This window comes from Saimiri boliviensis, chromosome 4, assembly GCF_048565385.1.
Source record: "Saimiri boliviensis isolate mSaiBol1 chromosome 4, mSaiBol1.pri, whole genome shotgun sequence".
Lineage (NCBI taxonomy): Eukaryota > Metazoa > Chordata > Mammalia > Primates > Cebidae > Saimiri > Saimiri boliviensis.
In genome coordinates, this window is record NC_133452.1 from 25126230 (window position 1) to 25141597 (window position 15368).

Sequence of the window (15368 nt, forward strand, 5' to 3'; positions counted from 1 at the left end):
TGTACTGGCCCTGGGGAGCCTTGTATGCCCCCATCTGAGGGTGTTAACACCAGGATTATGTTCCCACCACAGCTGAACAGATCTTTGCATCCTTTCAGTTTGATTTTAAAAGTTGGATTTGTAGCTTTTAGCTTTTTTTTTTTTAATGCTACTTTCTCTCTTTCATTTATGTATTTTTAAAAGCAGGGATTAATTACTTCTATTTTTTTCTATATAGCTATATAAAATCTTTTACTGTATTATTTCACTTTATAATCAGCACATATCTATTTATTTTACAATTTTAAACATTATTACTTCTGTGCTTTTGCTAATTGCAATGGCAATTTTAAAAGTTTAATTAAATACTTTAATTAAAGTACAGATATCTTTTTTCCTCTTAATGGCCCTACAGCGATCCTTCCTATATTGTATGGTAGAACTTTACTAACTGCATCCCTTGCCCTAAAAATCAAATTGTCCAGTAAGGCTGATGATGCTATTATGATGCAATAGAGTTGGGTAATCTAGAAGATTCCATAGCCCCAGCAATATGTACATGAACAGCTGTAGAGGTGATATTTTAAGTCCTGAACTACCTAACGTCTCTCAAAGACAATGTCAATTCTACCTGAATTACCTCAATTAACTAGGACACCAGTAATACATAAGATTTCTTTCCAGTGATTGTTTGCTGATTGCTGCAGGGCGGGCTCTATGCCGTTCAGATTTTTTGATTAGCCAAGGTATGCTTACATTCATTTATCTGAAGCCTCTCCAAGCCCAGGAGTTTGGCGATCCTAAGGTACTTAACATTCTTTCATCAAGCAATTTCATTTTTACCTACCCATCAGCAGAGGTGGCCCAGTGAGTTTTAAATATTTATTTTCAATAAAAGCAGAGTCACACACTATTAGAAAAACAGACTCTCCAGTACATTTTTCTTATGCTTCTTTCCCCTTTGTTTCTTTATAATTAAAACTAAAACCACAAGCTCCACTTCTGGAAAGAGATTGAAAGTGTGGTCCAAGAGTTCTTCATTTAAAAAACTGGAACCAAAAAGATACTGTCCCTCATCTTCATGAAGGAGGGAAGGGAGAAATAAAGACGGCTACAGGGACCCTTTTGGAGAGAGCTATGTTGATTTTTCATTGTTGATTATACCTTTGTTATGGGTTTATTTTGTTCTGGGACAAGTTTTCTAACACCTTTAATGATAAAATGCTTTATGTTAATTCTTCATGGTTACTGTTATACATATTGCTAACTTTCATTTTCCTGTTAGGCTGAGTATTTGGAGATTGCCTTGCTGATACTTCTCTCTTCCCTTATTTAGGGAAGGACTGTTTCTCCTGTGTTACCTAAGCTGGTCCACAATTCCTCTAAAGAAATATGCACTAATGCTCTCCTCTACACGGGATGAGCAGTTCTCCCAAGACAAGTATATGGAATCTATGCAAATGAACTAACTTTATGACTGCGATGAAGATCACTACTACATGCTCCCCAAGATTTTACAACTATTTCAAACTTGATTTCTTTTCAGTTACTGAAGGATTAGGGCAGGTAGAGGGTGGCCTTGGGAAATGAGAGGGTGTCTAAAAGAGCTTTGCAGGATTAGATTATCAATAATGGACATAAGAATAGAAAATAAATGTATAATAAGACATGTAATAAATTGAAGATAATCTTGATTTGGATCCTCTCAAAGGGGAAGTTAGAACAAGGGAAAGAAATATAAGTGAATATTATAGATATAGACAAGTTTATGCTGGTTAATTTATTGCAATATTGAGGAATGTTGGTTTTAGAGAATGTGACGTTCATGGTATATATATATGGTATATAGAGGTTACTAACATGTTCATAATGAAATTGTGTGATACTGTACATGTATTTAGGGTTCTATGAAGAATTAACATCTGCACTTCAGACACCAGTGGGAAAATAGGGCTGTAGAATTGTTAAATTGTGATAGTGACACCTTGTCACAAGAGCAAAATAGTCATCTTGTAGCAAAACTAAAGGCTCACTGAAAAGTCAACCACTCAGGTTTTAGAGAAGATCTCATAAGGAAAAAGGAAAACCATATTTCCTAACTACACTTTATTGAATTCTATTAAATACTGTGACTTAGCAACAGGCTGAATGTATAGAGAGCCATCTGTGTTTTAAATCCCTTAGGACTTACAAGCCAGCCATTTTGGCCATCTTACTCACAGAAACAAATCTACCCACTGACAGAAATATTCGGACCATGTGAATGGGGAAAGATGGAGGAAGGCCAGCTAGTATGTTTTCCCACCGCAGAACTCCTCTCCAAATCCCACTGGCAAAGACTGTGGGAATGACATCTTCCTATCTATGAAAAAGCACCTTTGTCCATTACCAGACCATAGTGCGAAACTGCTTTAAACATCTAGAAAATAGATTGTCCTGTAGAAATCAGCCTACAGAAATGCCTAGGCAAAGGCAGTGTGGAGTAGTGGAAAAAGCATGGGCTTTGACCCTGGATAGCTGGGTTCAGTTGCTGGCACACAGGAGGTGCATAGTAAATGGTAACCAGCCTATGGTAGGAAAGGAAGGATGTTTGCTCATACTTTCTCCACTACTATCCTCCTTCCTATACATAATCCTTCATCCTACTCAAAGTTTCCATGGGACTAAAAACTTCCAATTTCTGACTCAACTAATATTGGGGGCAGGACACAGCACTGCACAGTGATCAGGAGTTCAGGAGCTGCAGACAATCCCTGGCTTCAAACACTAGCTCTTCTATTTACTGGCTGTGTAATCTCAAGCAAGCTGTAAGTGTGCTTATTAATTACTTTTAATGTACTTATTGATCATTCATTAAGCCTTATCTATAAATGGAGATAATTATAGTACCTATACTTCACTCAGCTATTGAGAGAATTAAAAGAGATCATGTGTGCACAAGATTCAGCACAGGACCTGGCAAATGACTGTTCAAAAATGTCATTTATTACAATGATCATTATTATTTCCCACAGCAACTATTTATTACTATGTAGTTGTTATTTCTGGAGCAAACTGAGAAGGAGTGAATTTTACATGATTAACGTGACACATTAAGAAAGTTCAACCCAACCCAAAGCTTTGATTCCTCTTATCCCTCAAACTCCCTGGAAATTAACTTTTAGCTGAGGAAATGAACAATTTGTGCATAACCAAAAATTTACAATGAGTGAGAACTGGCTTTATGGCAGATTTTTGTATATTGTGAAGGCAGCAAGAACCATTTAAAATTTTTTTTCTTTTACTTTTCTTTCTTTTTTGGGGGGGGGGACACAGAGTTTCACTCTGCTGTTGAGATTGTAGCGCAACGGTGTGATCACAACTCAACCTCCTAGGCTCAAGTGATCCTCCCACCTCAGCCTCCTGAGTAGCTGTGATTATAGGCGCATGTTACCATGCCCAGCTAATTTTTTGTAGAGATGGGGTTTTGCTATGTTGCTCAGGCTGGCCTTCAACTTCTGGGGTCAAGTAATCCACCTGCCTCAGCCTCCCAAGTGTTAGGATTACAAGCGTGAGCCACTGCACCCAGCCCTGTTTTAAATGTTCTTAAGCCCTGAATATAATAAGCCCTCATTGCACTACACTGCGAAAAAAGAAATAACTAGGTCAGTTTCAGAAAGTCTGCCTTAGAAGGAGCAAATAAAATTTTCAAATGTCAGTTTTAACTTAAGATATTAACAAATAGAGGGATTTATACTATATAGACTCTTTCAGTTTAGATTTATATTCTATCATTTTCTACAAACACACGAGTCATGGAGCCACCACAGTGCACTTCAAAATATTAATAAGGAATTACCTAGAGAGACAGAGATGTAGTGGGAAGTCATCAAAGTGGGTTTTAACTGATCTATAAAATTAAAATATGACAGAAAAAAAAACTTGTCCTTCTTAGTCTCCTTTCAACTTTCTGTCCATATTCTAACAGTGAATACATAGATGATCTACTTAAACACAGAAAACACTGAATATTTCTAACTAAATATTATTTTTTGTTGGCTGTATAATATGCCCCAGGAAATTCTCATTGTATGATAATCATGTGAAATTTGTTTTAAACATTTTTCTTCTACTTTTGAAGCCATGCAAAGGGAAGTGTATATTAAAAGCTTTTACATTCGCCATTTGCCTGGTTATTCATATGGGAATTTAACTTTATTTTCATAACAATTCTTCACACAAAAATCCTGGCTTTTATAACTCTACCTTGAGAATTTGATGTTCCTTCCTCATGAGGAAATAGTTTAAACTGTTAAATTACACAATGAAAGATCCTGGTTAAAGAAGTTTTGTGAAAACAGGAGAATTTGCTCTATACAAACAGGCACATTTCTAAAAGTTTGGAAGACTTAAAATACATTTAACACTAAAGCTACATATATTTTAAACAATCCAATCTTTTACTGGTGATGGAGAAGATTTTTTAGAATGCTGCAGTCCTAAACGTTATTATTTTAAATATCTGCCATCACTGTATTATATCTATTTTCCAGCACTGGTAATAGTGCTCTAGCCAATGGGAAGTCAGGTAAAACTAACTTCCACTCTACCAATCAGCACCGTAAGAACTCTGCCCCATAAGAACAAGAATACAATCCTACCAGATCCTTCCAAATTTATAAACATTTTGAAATAGAGAAATTCTGGTTTAGATAATTTAATTCCCAGTCATATATAATTAACCTGAACATACAGAAATTCATTTTTAAAAAACTGCTAAAATTAAGGATGGACTTTAAAAGTGCCAAACCAAACAGATAATCATGATATAAACACAAAGCAAGAGATGTAATATTTTCTTTATTTAGTAAAACCCCCAAACTAGATCCAATTTGCATTTTAAAAAAATAGATGATGAAGGATTCTAAGTCAATTCAATAAATTAATTATTTCATTAATTTGCATGAACGTCTTGATTTTTGTATAGGACATGCATTAATTTTCTATTGCTGCTACAAAAAAATCTCTGCGATAAAATGAAAATTGGAAGGGCTATGTTCCTTCTCTGGAGGTTCTAAGAGACAATCGCATTTCCTTCCTTTTCCAGCTTCTAGAAGCTGCCTGCATTCCAGGATCATGTCCACTTCCTATACCTTCCAAGCTGGTAGCTAGCATCCTCAAATCTCTCTTTGCCTCCTCTGTCACTTTTGAAGGCCTCTGGGATTACATTGAGCCCATCAGGATAATCCAAAATAATCTCCCTAATTTAAGGTGGGCTGATTTGCAACCTTAATTCCATTTGTGACCTTAATTCTTCCTTGCTATGTAACCTAATATTTTCACAGGTTCATCTTTTGGGGGTTGGGGGCAGTCATTATTTTGCTTACCACAGTATATCAGATTTATATTTAAATTTGTAATATTAAATTCAAGCCAATATTCACCTAAGTGAATTAAAGTTCTCTAATGCTATTACTATTACTGTTATAGTGTACAATAAAAATGTAAACAGTTTTAAACGTTTTCAGTTAGATAAACACATCTTCTTTCACTAGAGACATGCCAACTTACCCAGTGTCTGACCTTCTTCCATTCTTACTTGTGCAAATTTGACACCAATCAATTGCTTTAATACCTTGTTCTCAACTCAGTTCACAACTCAGTGCATTATACATTATTAAACTTCTATAAGACAATGTAACATATAATGTTGACTATATATTATGTAAACCTCGTTTTCCCTCTGAGTATACATCTCAGACTGTAGTAAAAAATTACAAGAAAAGACTATTTCACTAACATTGACTTCACACTACGTTTTCAGGAAGTATACTGGAAGAGCAGATTATGAGCATTTGCATAGATTTTGGAGATATCACACCCCATGTTGGAAAGGATATAAAGGAAACTTGGCCCAGAGATCTTCACCTGACTTACCTGAGGTCACACAGCGAACCTGAGACAGAGTTGTTTCCTGACAATAAGTGTTGTCATGATTATGATGCTGTTCATCTAACATAAAATAGAGTCAACTAAGACTCATCACTAGAGCACATTGTAAATTAATATATTTACTAAGTTACACTCCAAGCGACTGTAGAATTAGTATTTTATCATTCTGTTCTATGATAATATATAGCCTAAGCCAAGGATCAAGGCCTACTAAGACCCTGTGTAAATTACAAAAATCTTATAAAATGTCATATAAGAAGAAGAAACAGTATGCAGGAAAGAGAAACTAATCGATTGGACAACAGAATCAAAGAACAGTGAGCCTATGCTAACAATGTGGATAATTTCTATAAGACAAAGAAAAACCCAACAATATTTAACTTTTTTATGATAAATCATTATTTCTTATTGGTGGAATAAAATGAGAAGAGTACAAGACATTTTTATATAAATTTTCTTGGAGGAAGAAAAATGGTTTAGAATTGGGACAGTTAGGCCAGCGTGCGGTGGCTCACGCTTGTAATCCCAGCACTTTGGGAGGCTGGGGTGGGCAGATCACAAGATCAGGAGTTTGAGACCAGCCTGGCCAACACAGCGAAACCCTGTCTCTACTAAAAATACAAAAATTAGCTGGGTGTGGTGGCACACACCTGTACTCCCAGCTACTCAGTAGGCTGAGGCAGGAGAATCGCTTGAACCCGGGAAGTGGAGGATGCAGTGAGCCCAGATTGCACCACTGCACTCCAGCCTGGGTGACAAAGAGCTAGACTAGACTCCATCTCGGAAAAAAAAAAAAAAAAAGAATTGGTATGGTTTGAAAAATATCATTATGTAAAGAGCATTTTGAAATTCTACCATTGTTTCCATTTTTTAATTTTTTGTTATTTAGAGACTGAATCTTGCTCTGTTGCCCAGGCTGGAGTACTTTAAAATATACCAGCTAAACACATCTATATCCCTAACCTGATAAATGAAAAATAAAATTTTCATTTTAAAATTAGTTTCTTTTTAATATTAAATATATCATAGTTTCCTTCAGAAAATAGAATTAAATTCCATTTTTAAAAGTTATAGGGGGAGAAGCCTCTTAAGTTATCAATAAAACACCATTTTCTGGGTATCGTAAAGGAGAATTAAAATCAACTTACTTGATGTAATAGGGCACTTTATTATGTGAAATGGATCTTTGCCACGGCAGCTGGACTGATGCTGAGGAAAGAAAGGGAGATTAGTGGAAACCTTGAAAACCAAAAAGCCTTACACCTTAATGCAAAACAACTGAACGTTTTATAGCAAACTCAAAGACCTGCTCTGGTTTCTGAGCTGGATTCCTATAATTATGAGATTCACTGGGTCAAACGAAAAAAGGGCTTTAAGGATTCATTTGAAGTAAAACAAGAAACAATATCGGTTCAAGGTCTAATACCAACCGATTTAACCTGTTGATAAAAATACTTTTAAACTTTCAAAAGATGTTGTTTATAAACACTACAATTTAAAACTTGGTGCCATCTAGAAACTGTATTCCATATATATTTTTGATAAAGCTACAGCCAAAATTAATTTTACCTGGTATATCTAGATTAAAAATTAGATTTTTTCAAGACTGAATTTTCCAGATGACTAATCATAGTCACAGGAGTAGCTATTGAGTACAGATGGCATTTAAACAAATTCAATTCTATAAAATTTAACAAGAGAAAATTTAAAAATAGACCAAAAGTTGTGAAGAACCAAGGCAATCATCTAGGCAGAAAAATCCCAGTTTCTTATTTTCATCTGAAACACACAGAGAGCTCAGTCTCCTAGTTTTGCACTAGACATTACTATGATTGAAATTTTATGGGTTTTTTTATTCGAGGTACTTTTTTTTTTTTTTTTACAATTCTAGTTACTTCTTACTAAAAATATTATTTTTACATTAATCAATTATTTTAAGACTTATTTAAGAAGAATAGTATATGTGAATCTAGTGCCATAAAGGAATTTTGCTGAGCAAACTAATACAAAAATTCAAATAATACTTGAAATTTTCATAATTTGCAAATACTATCAGATCCTCATGTAGCCAGTTGTCACCAGTACTTTTTTTTCCCAATTTCATGTCACATTAATATTTTACAACCATTCAGCATTCTAAACTTTGCCAACCATTTTCAAATATATCTTTTTGGTAAGGAAGCCAGTAAGATACACATTAAAGTTCCCTTTGATAGATGAGGAACTAAATGTGTAGAGATAAAATCACTTGCCAAAAGAGTGATACCCAGTAAATAAATGATGGAGCTCAGCTGCGATCTCAGAATTTCTGAACAGTAGTTGAGCAATTTTTCTACTCAACAATTCTTCCTCTCTTTATAAAAGGCAAGAACTCTTTTCTCCATCTATGCCCATGGAACATAAAAAAGGGATGAAAATGAGGAAGTAGGTAGGTTACATTTCTCATTAGAGCCAACCTCATTTCAGTGTTGGCACCAGGCTAATAGGTCAGTTTTTATTTTGCGCCTAACTAAACAGGCTTCTTTTATAACCATGGCTAAAATCCAAGAAATATAATAAAGCCAAGATTCCAAGCAGCAAAGGATAACAATGATTAAATTTATTAATTGGGACTTTGTTTACACTTCTCTGCTCATTTTAATAATTGGTTTGACTTGAATAACTTCCACTTCTTTGGACTGTCAGTGTTAGACAATATAAGGACATGTATTTGACTTTCACAAAATGTGTATAAATTTCACCATATTTCACTTCCAAAAGAATATGTGCTTTCTTTCCACTATCAGAGTGATTGCTAGGTGAAAGCATAGTCTTTCATTAATACTAAAGATAACTGATACTTAGAACGGTACAGACAGTTCTCAATTATTTTGTAAACTCCTCTTTTATTTGTTCTTGGCACATAGCTTTGCAGTTTGTAAAACTAAGCTTTACAAATCTGGAATACTTAAAATCTAATAAGTATACGGAAAACCTATTTACCTCACCAACATTGATGGTATCTGGACTTTAAAAATGTATCCTGGCAGTTAGGTGTAGTGGCTCACACCTGTAATCCCAGCACTTTGGGAGGTCGAGATGGGCAGATCACTAAGTCAGGAGTTTGAGACCAGCCTGACCAACATGGTGAAACCCTGTCTCTACTGAAAATACAAAAATTAGCTGAGCGTGGTGGTGTGCACCTGTAATCCCAGCTACTCAGGAGGTTGAGGCAGGAGAATTGCTTCAACCTGGGAGGCAGAGGTTGCAGTGAGCCAAGATTGCACCACTGCACTACAGCCTTGGCAACAAAGAAAGACTCCGCCTCTAAACAAAACAAATAAACAAACAACAATAAAAATGTGTCTTGGCATCCAGGTACTTAGTATATTCCAGGAAGGCCTATACACCACAGAAAGATTGACTACCTAAGGTCTCAGGTTTGTGAAACAGAAAAAGGGGTGGGGGCAGTGAAAAGCGTGAGAGGTAGAGAGATATAGAGCAGGAAGGGGCAGGAAATGACTGATTAGGATTCGTGAAATTGTAAAAGAAAAGCCCAACCTTTAACTGAGGTAAAGCAGTTTATCACTAGTGACAAAAAGATTAAGAGGAAATATAAATGTAATCAGTTAAGTTAGAAGATACAGTATTATTTAGTTGTCTCTATGATTGTAGTTGCAAAAAAAAATCATAATTGAGAAATAAGCTTTGCCCTAAGTTTAAAGTGATTTTAAAGTTTACTTAAATTGAATTAAACTAAACAAATTGCTTTCTTACATATATTTGCCAAAGGAATTGAAAGGAAAGGAATTAATATTTACTGAAAGCGTTTGTGTCAAGAACCGTGCTAGGTGCTTTGTGTAACTGGATATGCCTTGTCATTGAGTTCTCAAAGCAATCAGAGGAAATAGGTAATACAGTATTTTAAGACAAAGAAATCAACCTTCAGAAATTTACAGGTCTGGTAAGTGGCAGAATGAATGTTTAAACTCAATCTGGTTGACTATAAATCCTGCATTCTTTAGTATCCTCAGCAGTGAATGATAAATAAAGTAAGAACTAGAATTGGTTATTCAAGATCTGAAGAATGGTCCATAAATTTAAAAATTCCAGTAGAAAAATATTGCATAAAACTCTACATAGGTGGTTTGGCTAAATTTGCAATACTAGACTAGGAGAAAAGCTACATATAATTGCAGTGAGCCTAATAAATCAAAATCTTCCCACTTAAAGATTTATGAAGAGTGACTTTTTTTTTTATGGTGCAGGTGTGTTTTAAACTAATAAGCACTTTTTAAAGAGAAAAATTAATTTAAAACTTTAAATATAAAACTGATTTCTTTATTATGAAAAAGTTCATAATCTTTGACTATGAAAAAGCAATGATGATATTATGTTAGCTCTCCTAACAGACAGTCCAGTGAAAAGCCATAGCTAGAGTTGAATTCATTTCTGTTTTACTTTGAAGACTTCTCACTTGTCATTACATTATTACAAATAATAACCAATAAGTAGTATTTTCATTGATGTTAATACTTGCTTACATGCATCTATCTAAACAAATATGTTTACAGCAAGGAATAGCGCTTCTTGAATTAAAGTGAAAGGAAATGCTAATTCATTCCATTAATGCAACCAGTCCAGTTTATTACTACTTACTAGAGAGAAAATGCTGAGAGGAAGGTCCAAAATCTCTGTGGGCTTCCTGAAGCTGTTTAAGGCGATCGTCCACAGAAACCTGTGCACACACACATGCAAGACAGAGAAAATAATCCGATTCTGAAACAACGACTTTCATAATATCTTTGGTTTAAAGACTATGATAAATGAAGCTATTGCCCAGGATATGCTTGTTTATACAGACCCCTTCTCTATCTCTGGTAGCAGAGTAATGGTAATAAATAAATAAATAAATAAATAAATAAATAAATAAATAAATAAATAAAAGGACTTCTTCTGGCCTCAAATAAGAGTAAATAGTGCCAGGCACTTTTCTACATAATTTATAGAAATCAACGCTTTAATCTTCACAATAACTGTAAGGGTTATTTGTATCATCATTTTACAGACTAAGAAACTAAAACACAAAGAGGTACCCAAGGACATAAAGCTAGTGAGTGGCAATACTCCTGTTCATATTCTGGTCATACAGTGCCAGAATCTGTGCCTAACTCTTACTCTGCCTCTAAGGTAGTCCATTGTCTCTAAAGCCTCTGAAGTCAAGATGTGGTCATAGGATCAGTGACCACTCATCTTCCTTTGGTAAGGAAGATGGTAAAAAGTGTTATGCGGAGCAAATGGAAAAGAAGCCTAGGAAACTAGATAGGTAGATAATATATATACACACACAAACACACACACACACACACGCATTTATATAACAAAATAAATTATTTATATTATATATTATATATTATAATATGTTATATATAATATATATTATAATTATATATAATTATTATGAGTTATATATTATAAATTTAATTATATGTTATGATTTATAATTATATGTATTATAATATATAATATATAATTATACATTATATAATTATATAATGTATATATTGTATAATCACAAATATATAATGTATAATTATATATAATATATAATTATATGAATTATATATTATATAACAAAATAATGTATTATATAATATATTATATAATATATATTATATAACAAATTATATATAATATATATTATATATTATATAATGTATTTTGTTATATAAATATATTATATAATTAAAATAATATATATTATATATTATACATATAATTTATTTTGTTATATAAATATATTATATAATTAAAATAATTATATATTATAATATATAATATATTATCTACCGAACTAGTTTCCTAAGCTTCTTCTCCATTTGCTCCCCATAACACATATGTAAAATATATATATATTTAAAAATATATATGTAGAAATATATATATATATTTATATATATAAATATATATACACAGAAAAAAATATATATGTAGAAAGAGAGAGACAGAAATAAACAGTACATAGATAATAAATAGTTAGAAGGAAACTGATAGAAATTAATTAATTCTATGTAGAAATATATATATATTTCTATATATATAGAAATATATATATTTTTTATATATATATAAATATATATACACAGAAAAAAAAATATATATATGTAGAAAGAGAGAGACAGAAATAAACAGTACATAGATAATAAATAGTTAGAAGGAAACAGTACATAGATAGTGGATAGTTATAGGGAAAGAATGAGTGAGGTGATAGAAGCTAAACAGAGAGTAAAAAGACATGTGAATATGCAATATCTTGTTTTCCTCCAAATTTGTATCTGATCATTTCTCCTTAGGGTTGAGATATATATTTAAGTTTGTACAGGCATATTAATGTACTCTTCATATTTTTTATACAGATTTTTGGTTTCTATTTGGTTTTGTTTGTAGAGACAAACTCTCACTGTGCTGCCTAGGCTGGAGTTCAGACACGATTATGCATCATGGCAGCCTTGACTTCCTGGGCTCAAGTAATTCCCCCACCTTAGCCTCCCAAGAAGCTGGGACTACACGCATGTTGCAATCATACCTGGTTAAATTTTTCTTTTTTTTTTTTGTAGAGAGAAGGTCTCACTATGCTGCCCAGACTGGATACTCTCTACCTTTTTTATGCACATCTTTGTTTTTCTTTTATTTTTAGAGACAGAGTCTCACTCTGTTGCTCAGGCTGGAGTGCAGTGGCACAAACATAGTTTGCTATAACCTCAAACTCCTAGCCTCAAACAATCCTCCTACCTCAGTCTCCCAAGTAGCTAAGACTACAGGGGCACACACCACACCCAGCTAATTTTTAAAATTGGTATTTTGTAGAGACAGGCTCTTCCTATGCTGTCCAGGCTGGTCTCAAGTGACCCTCTCACCTCAGCCTCACAAAATGTTGGGATTATAGGCATGAGCCACCATGCCCAGCTTTTAAAAAAATACACGTTCTATAGTTAGCTCTCTGCATTATAAAAATGTAAAGGGTCACTAAACTGAGAAACTAAATGCAAATCAATAACAACTACATGCAGCCTACTGACATTTCCATTTCCTTTTTCTAGTCTTGGTCTATGTAATGCTCATCATTGTTCCATTTAGAAGGACAATCTCATCTGCAGCTGTCCTTAAATGAAACTGTGTATGTCTGGTTCCCTAGTCAGCACTCATTCCTCCTGGTTAGCCATTTAAATTGCATTAGTATGCACTTCATTCATTAAGGCCAAAAAGCATTCAAATGCCACACTTTATGAGTAAAGAAAATATTATTCCTGCAACTCAACAGTGTAGCCTACCAGCATAGCTTGTTCTCTTCTTGTACAACCAGCAACTAACATCTGAGCTCTAGAGCTGACCAGCATCATAGATAAGGATGACAGAATACATATCTTCTTTCAAGTAGCTTATTCCCCAACTTCTAATCTTTAGAAGTAGTGATAACAGAAACAGGATGGGAAGTAAATCAAGATGGACCATAAGAATCATCACAGGAGGATAATGAATTAGAGAAACAGAGCAGAATAAAAAAAAAGAATAAAGTTCAAATACTTCTGTGTTCCACCCACTAGATAACACACATAAATTTAACAGATTTTGCTCTACTAATCCTACATTATTAACACTCTTTGCAAGGACTGAAATTGTAAAATATTATACACTAATTTCTTCTTCAATTTCAATAAGAAAATATGAACCACTGAGTGTTTTGATATTTGAATTAATTCAGCAAATCTATTATATGATAAAATATATCTGTCAAATGTTTTTATGCACTACATCAAAATTGCATATTTAAATAAGGTCTAGAGTCATTAAACCAACTACATTAGCTAAAATCTACAATGTAAGGGTAAACACCACTGGTATAAATGTGCTATCTGGAAAAAATAAGGAAGACATTTAAATAGCAACCAGTTAGAAGAAAAACAATAGAGACTTCCTTAATTTTTCAAAATGAAACAGACAAAAAAAAATACATGATGAAAGTAAGAAAAATGACTCCTTTATGAGCCGTTATGTGAAAAATGTTTCTGTGACCTACCACAGGTTTCAATTACTGTAATTTATTTAACCTTTTGCAATTTTCTACAAATATCATATGAATAGTACATCAAAAAATAAATTAAACTCTATAAATAAATAAGGCATTTAGGTTCAAGATACTGAAAGACCAATACCTGATGTTATCACATGCCAAATTCATTATCAAATACCATCAAAAAAGAAAAAGAAAATGAGAAGAGTGGTGGAATAGTGAGACAGGGTTTAAAGGCCACCCGGGGTGTAAGCCTGTATTATGAAGGGGAATAAGCTGATACCTGTAAAAGTTTCCATCGCATATTAAGGTCATCTAGCTGGCGAGACATCTTTAGAGAGGGATGCAGGTCAAGTGGTGACAGCTGACTGGATAAATCATTCACTGTTTTAACTTTTAAGTTGATTGGTGCAATTTCTTCTCTAAATGCCTAGGAGACACAAAAATATATATTATTGGAAAAAAAATATTACAAAAGCTAGTAGAGTTGACCCTTGAATAACTTGGGTTTGAACTGCATGGGTCCAAGTATGCACACATTTTTCTCAACCAAACTGCATGGGTCCACTTACACACAAGATTTTTTTCAACCAAACATATGGAAAATATAGTATTTGCAGGATGTGAAACGCACGTCTATATGGAGAGCTGACTTTCCATATATGCAGGTTCCAGGGGGAAATGTGGACTTGAGTAGGCATGATTTTTGGCATATGTAGGTGTCCTGGAACTGTACTTCAAATAAATGACAAGGCCAGCTGAGAGGACATCGACAGCAGGTAACATAACTCAGGTTTTCAGTAACTTGGATGAAGAACTAAAAAGTCACTGTTTATAACCCAAAGAATATAAATGTGTGAAGATAAAAACTATAATTCAAACTCATTTAAATGATTCTGTATTTCCTTTCATACTTTTTAGTACATGCAGTTTACTCTGGAAGATGTTTGTCATTATTTTCCATTTTACTGGTATCTAATGTTGATTCTAACTTTAGTTTGTATTCATATTTTCTTTTTATTTTGTTTTATTAACATAGAACTTTAATATTTTTTCACCAAATGCAACAACTTGATTTAAACATGTTTCCACTTATTAAATTAGAAAGTGGCCAGTAAAAACAACTTTTCTAACCATGAAACCAACGCCTAACACAGACTCAAGAAGTAAGGTCTGTCCCTGTTAAAATCATTTATAAACACTGTCTGTGGTTAGGCCTGGGGCAGGAAGAGTGGAGTCCATAGGAAAAGAGGTAAATGAGTCTTAGAATTGACAAATGCCAGTTGACAAATGCCACCTCCGAGCAAGGTCTAGTCATTAAAACAACGTACTAAGAGCACTTAGAAGTTGTCATTATGAGCATCCATATTCTTGATATCCCCAACAAAAAAAAATGGAAGCTGCTTGG

General features: G+C 33.7%; 1 protein-coding gene across 15 annotated transcripts in view; it reads right to left on the reverse strand.

Annotated features, from left to right (window-relative positions):
* Positions 1-15368, reverse strand: part of UTRN (utrophin) — a 589012-nt gene that overhangs the window by 86961 nt on the left and 486683 nt on the right. For all 15 annotated transcript variants that reach the window (XM_074397323.1, XM_074397322.1, XM_074397326.1 and 12 more), the window contains 3 exons: positions 14244-14390; positions 10549-10627; positions 7059-7119 (listed from right to left, as the gene is read on the reverse strand). In XM_074397323.1, coding sequence (XP_074253424.1) covers positions 7059-7119; positions 10549-10627; positions 14244-14390 — 287 coding nt within the window. The remainder of the gene's footprint in view (positions 1-7058; positions 7120-10548; positions 10628-14243; positions 14391-15368) is intronic.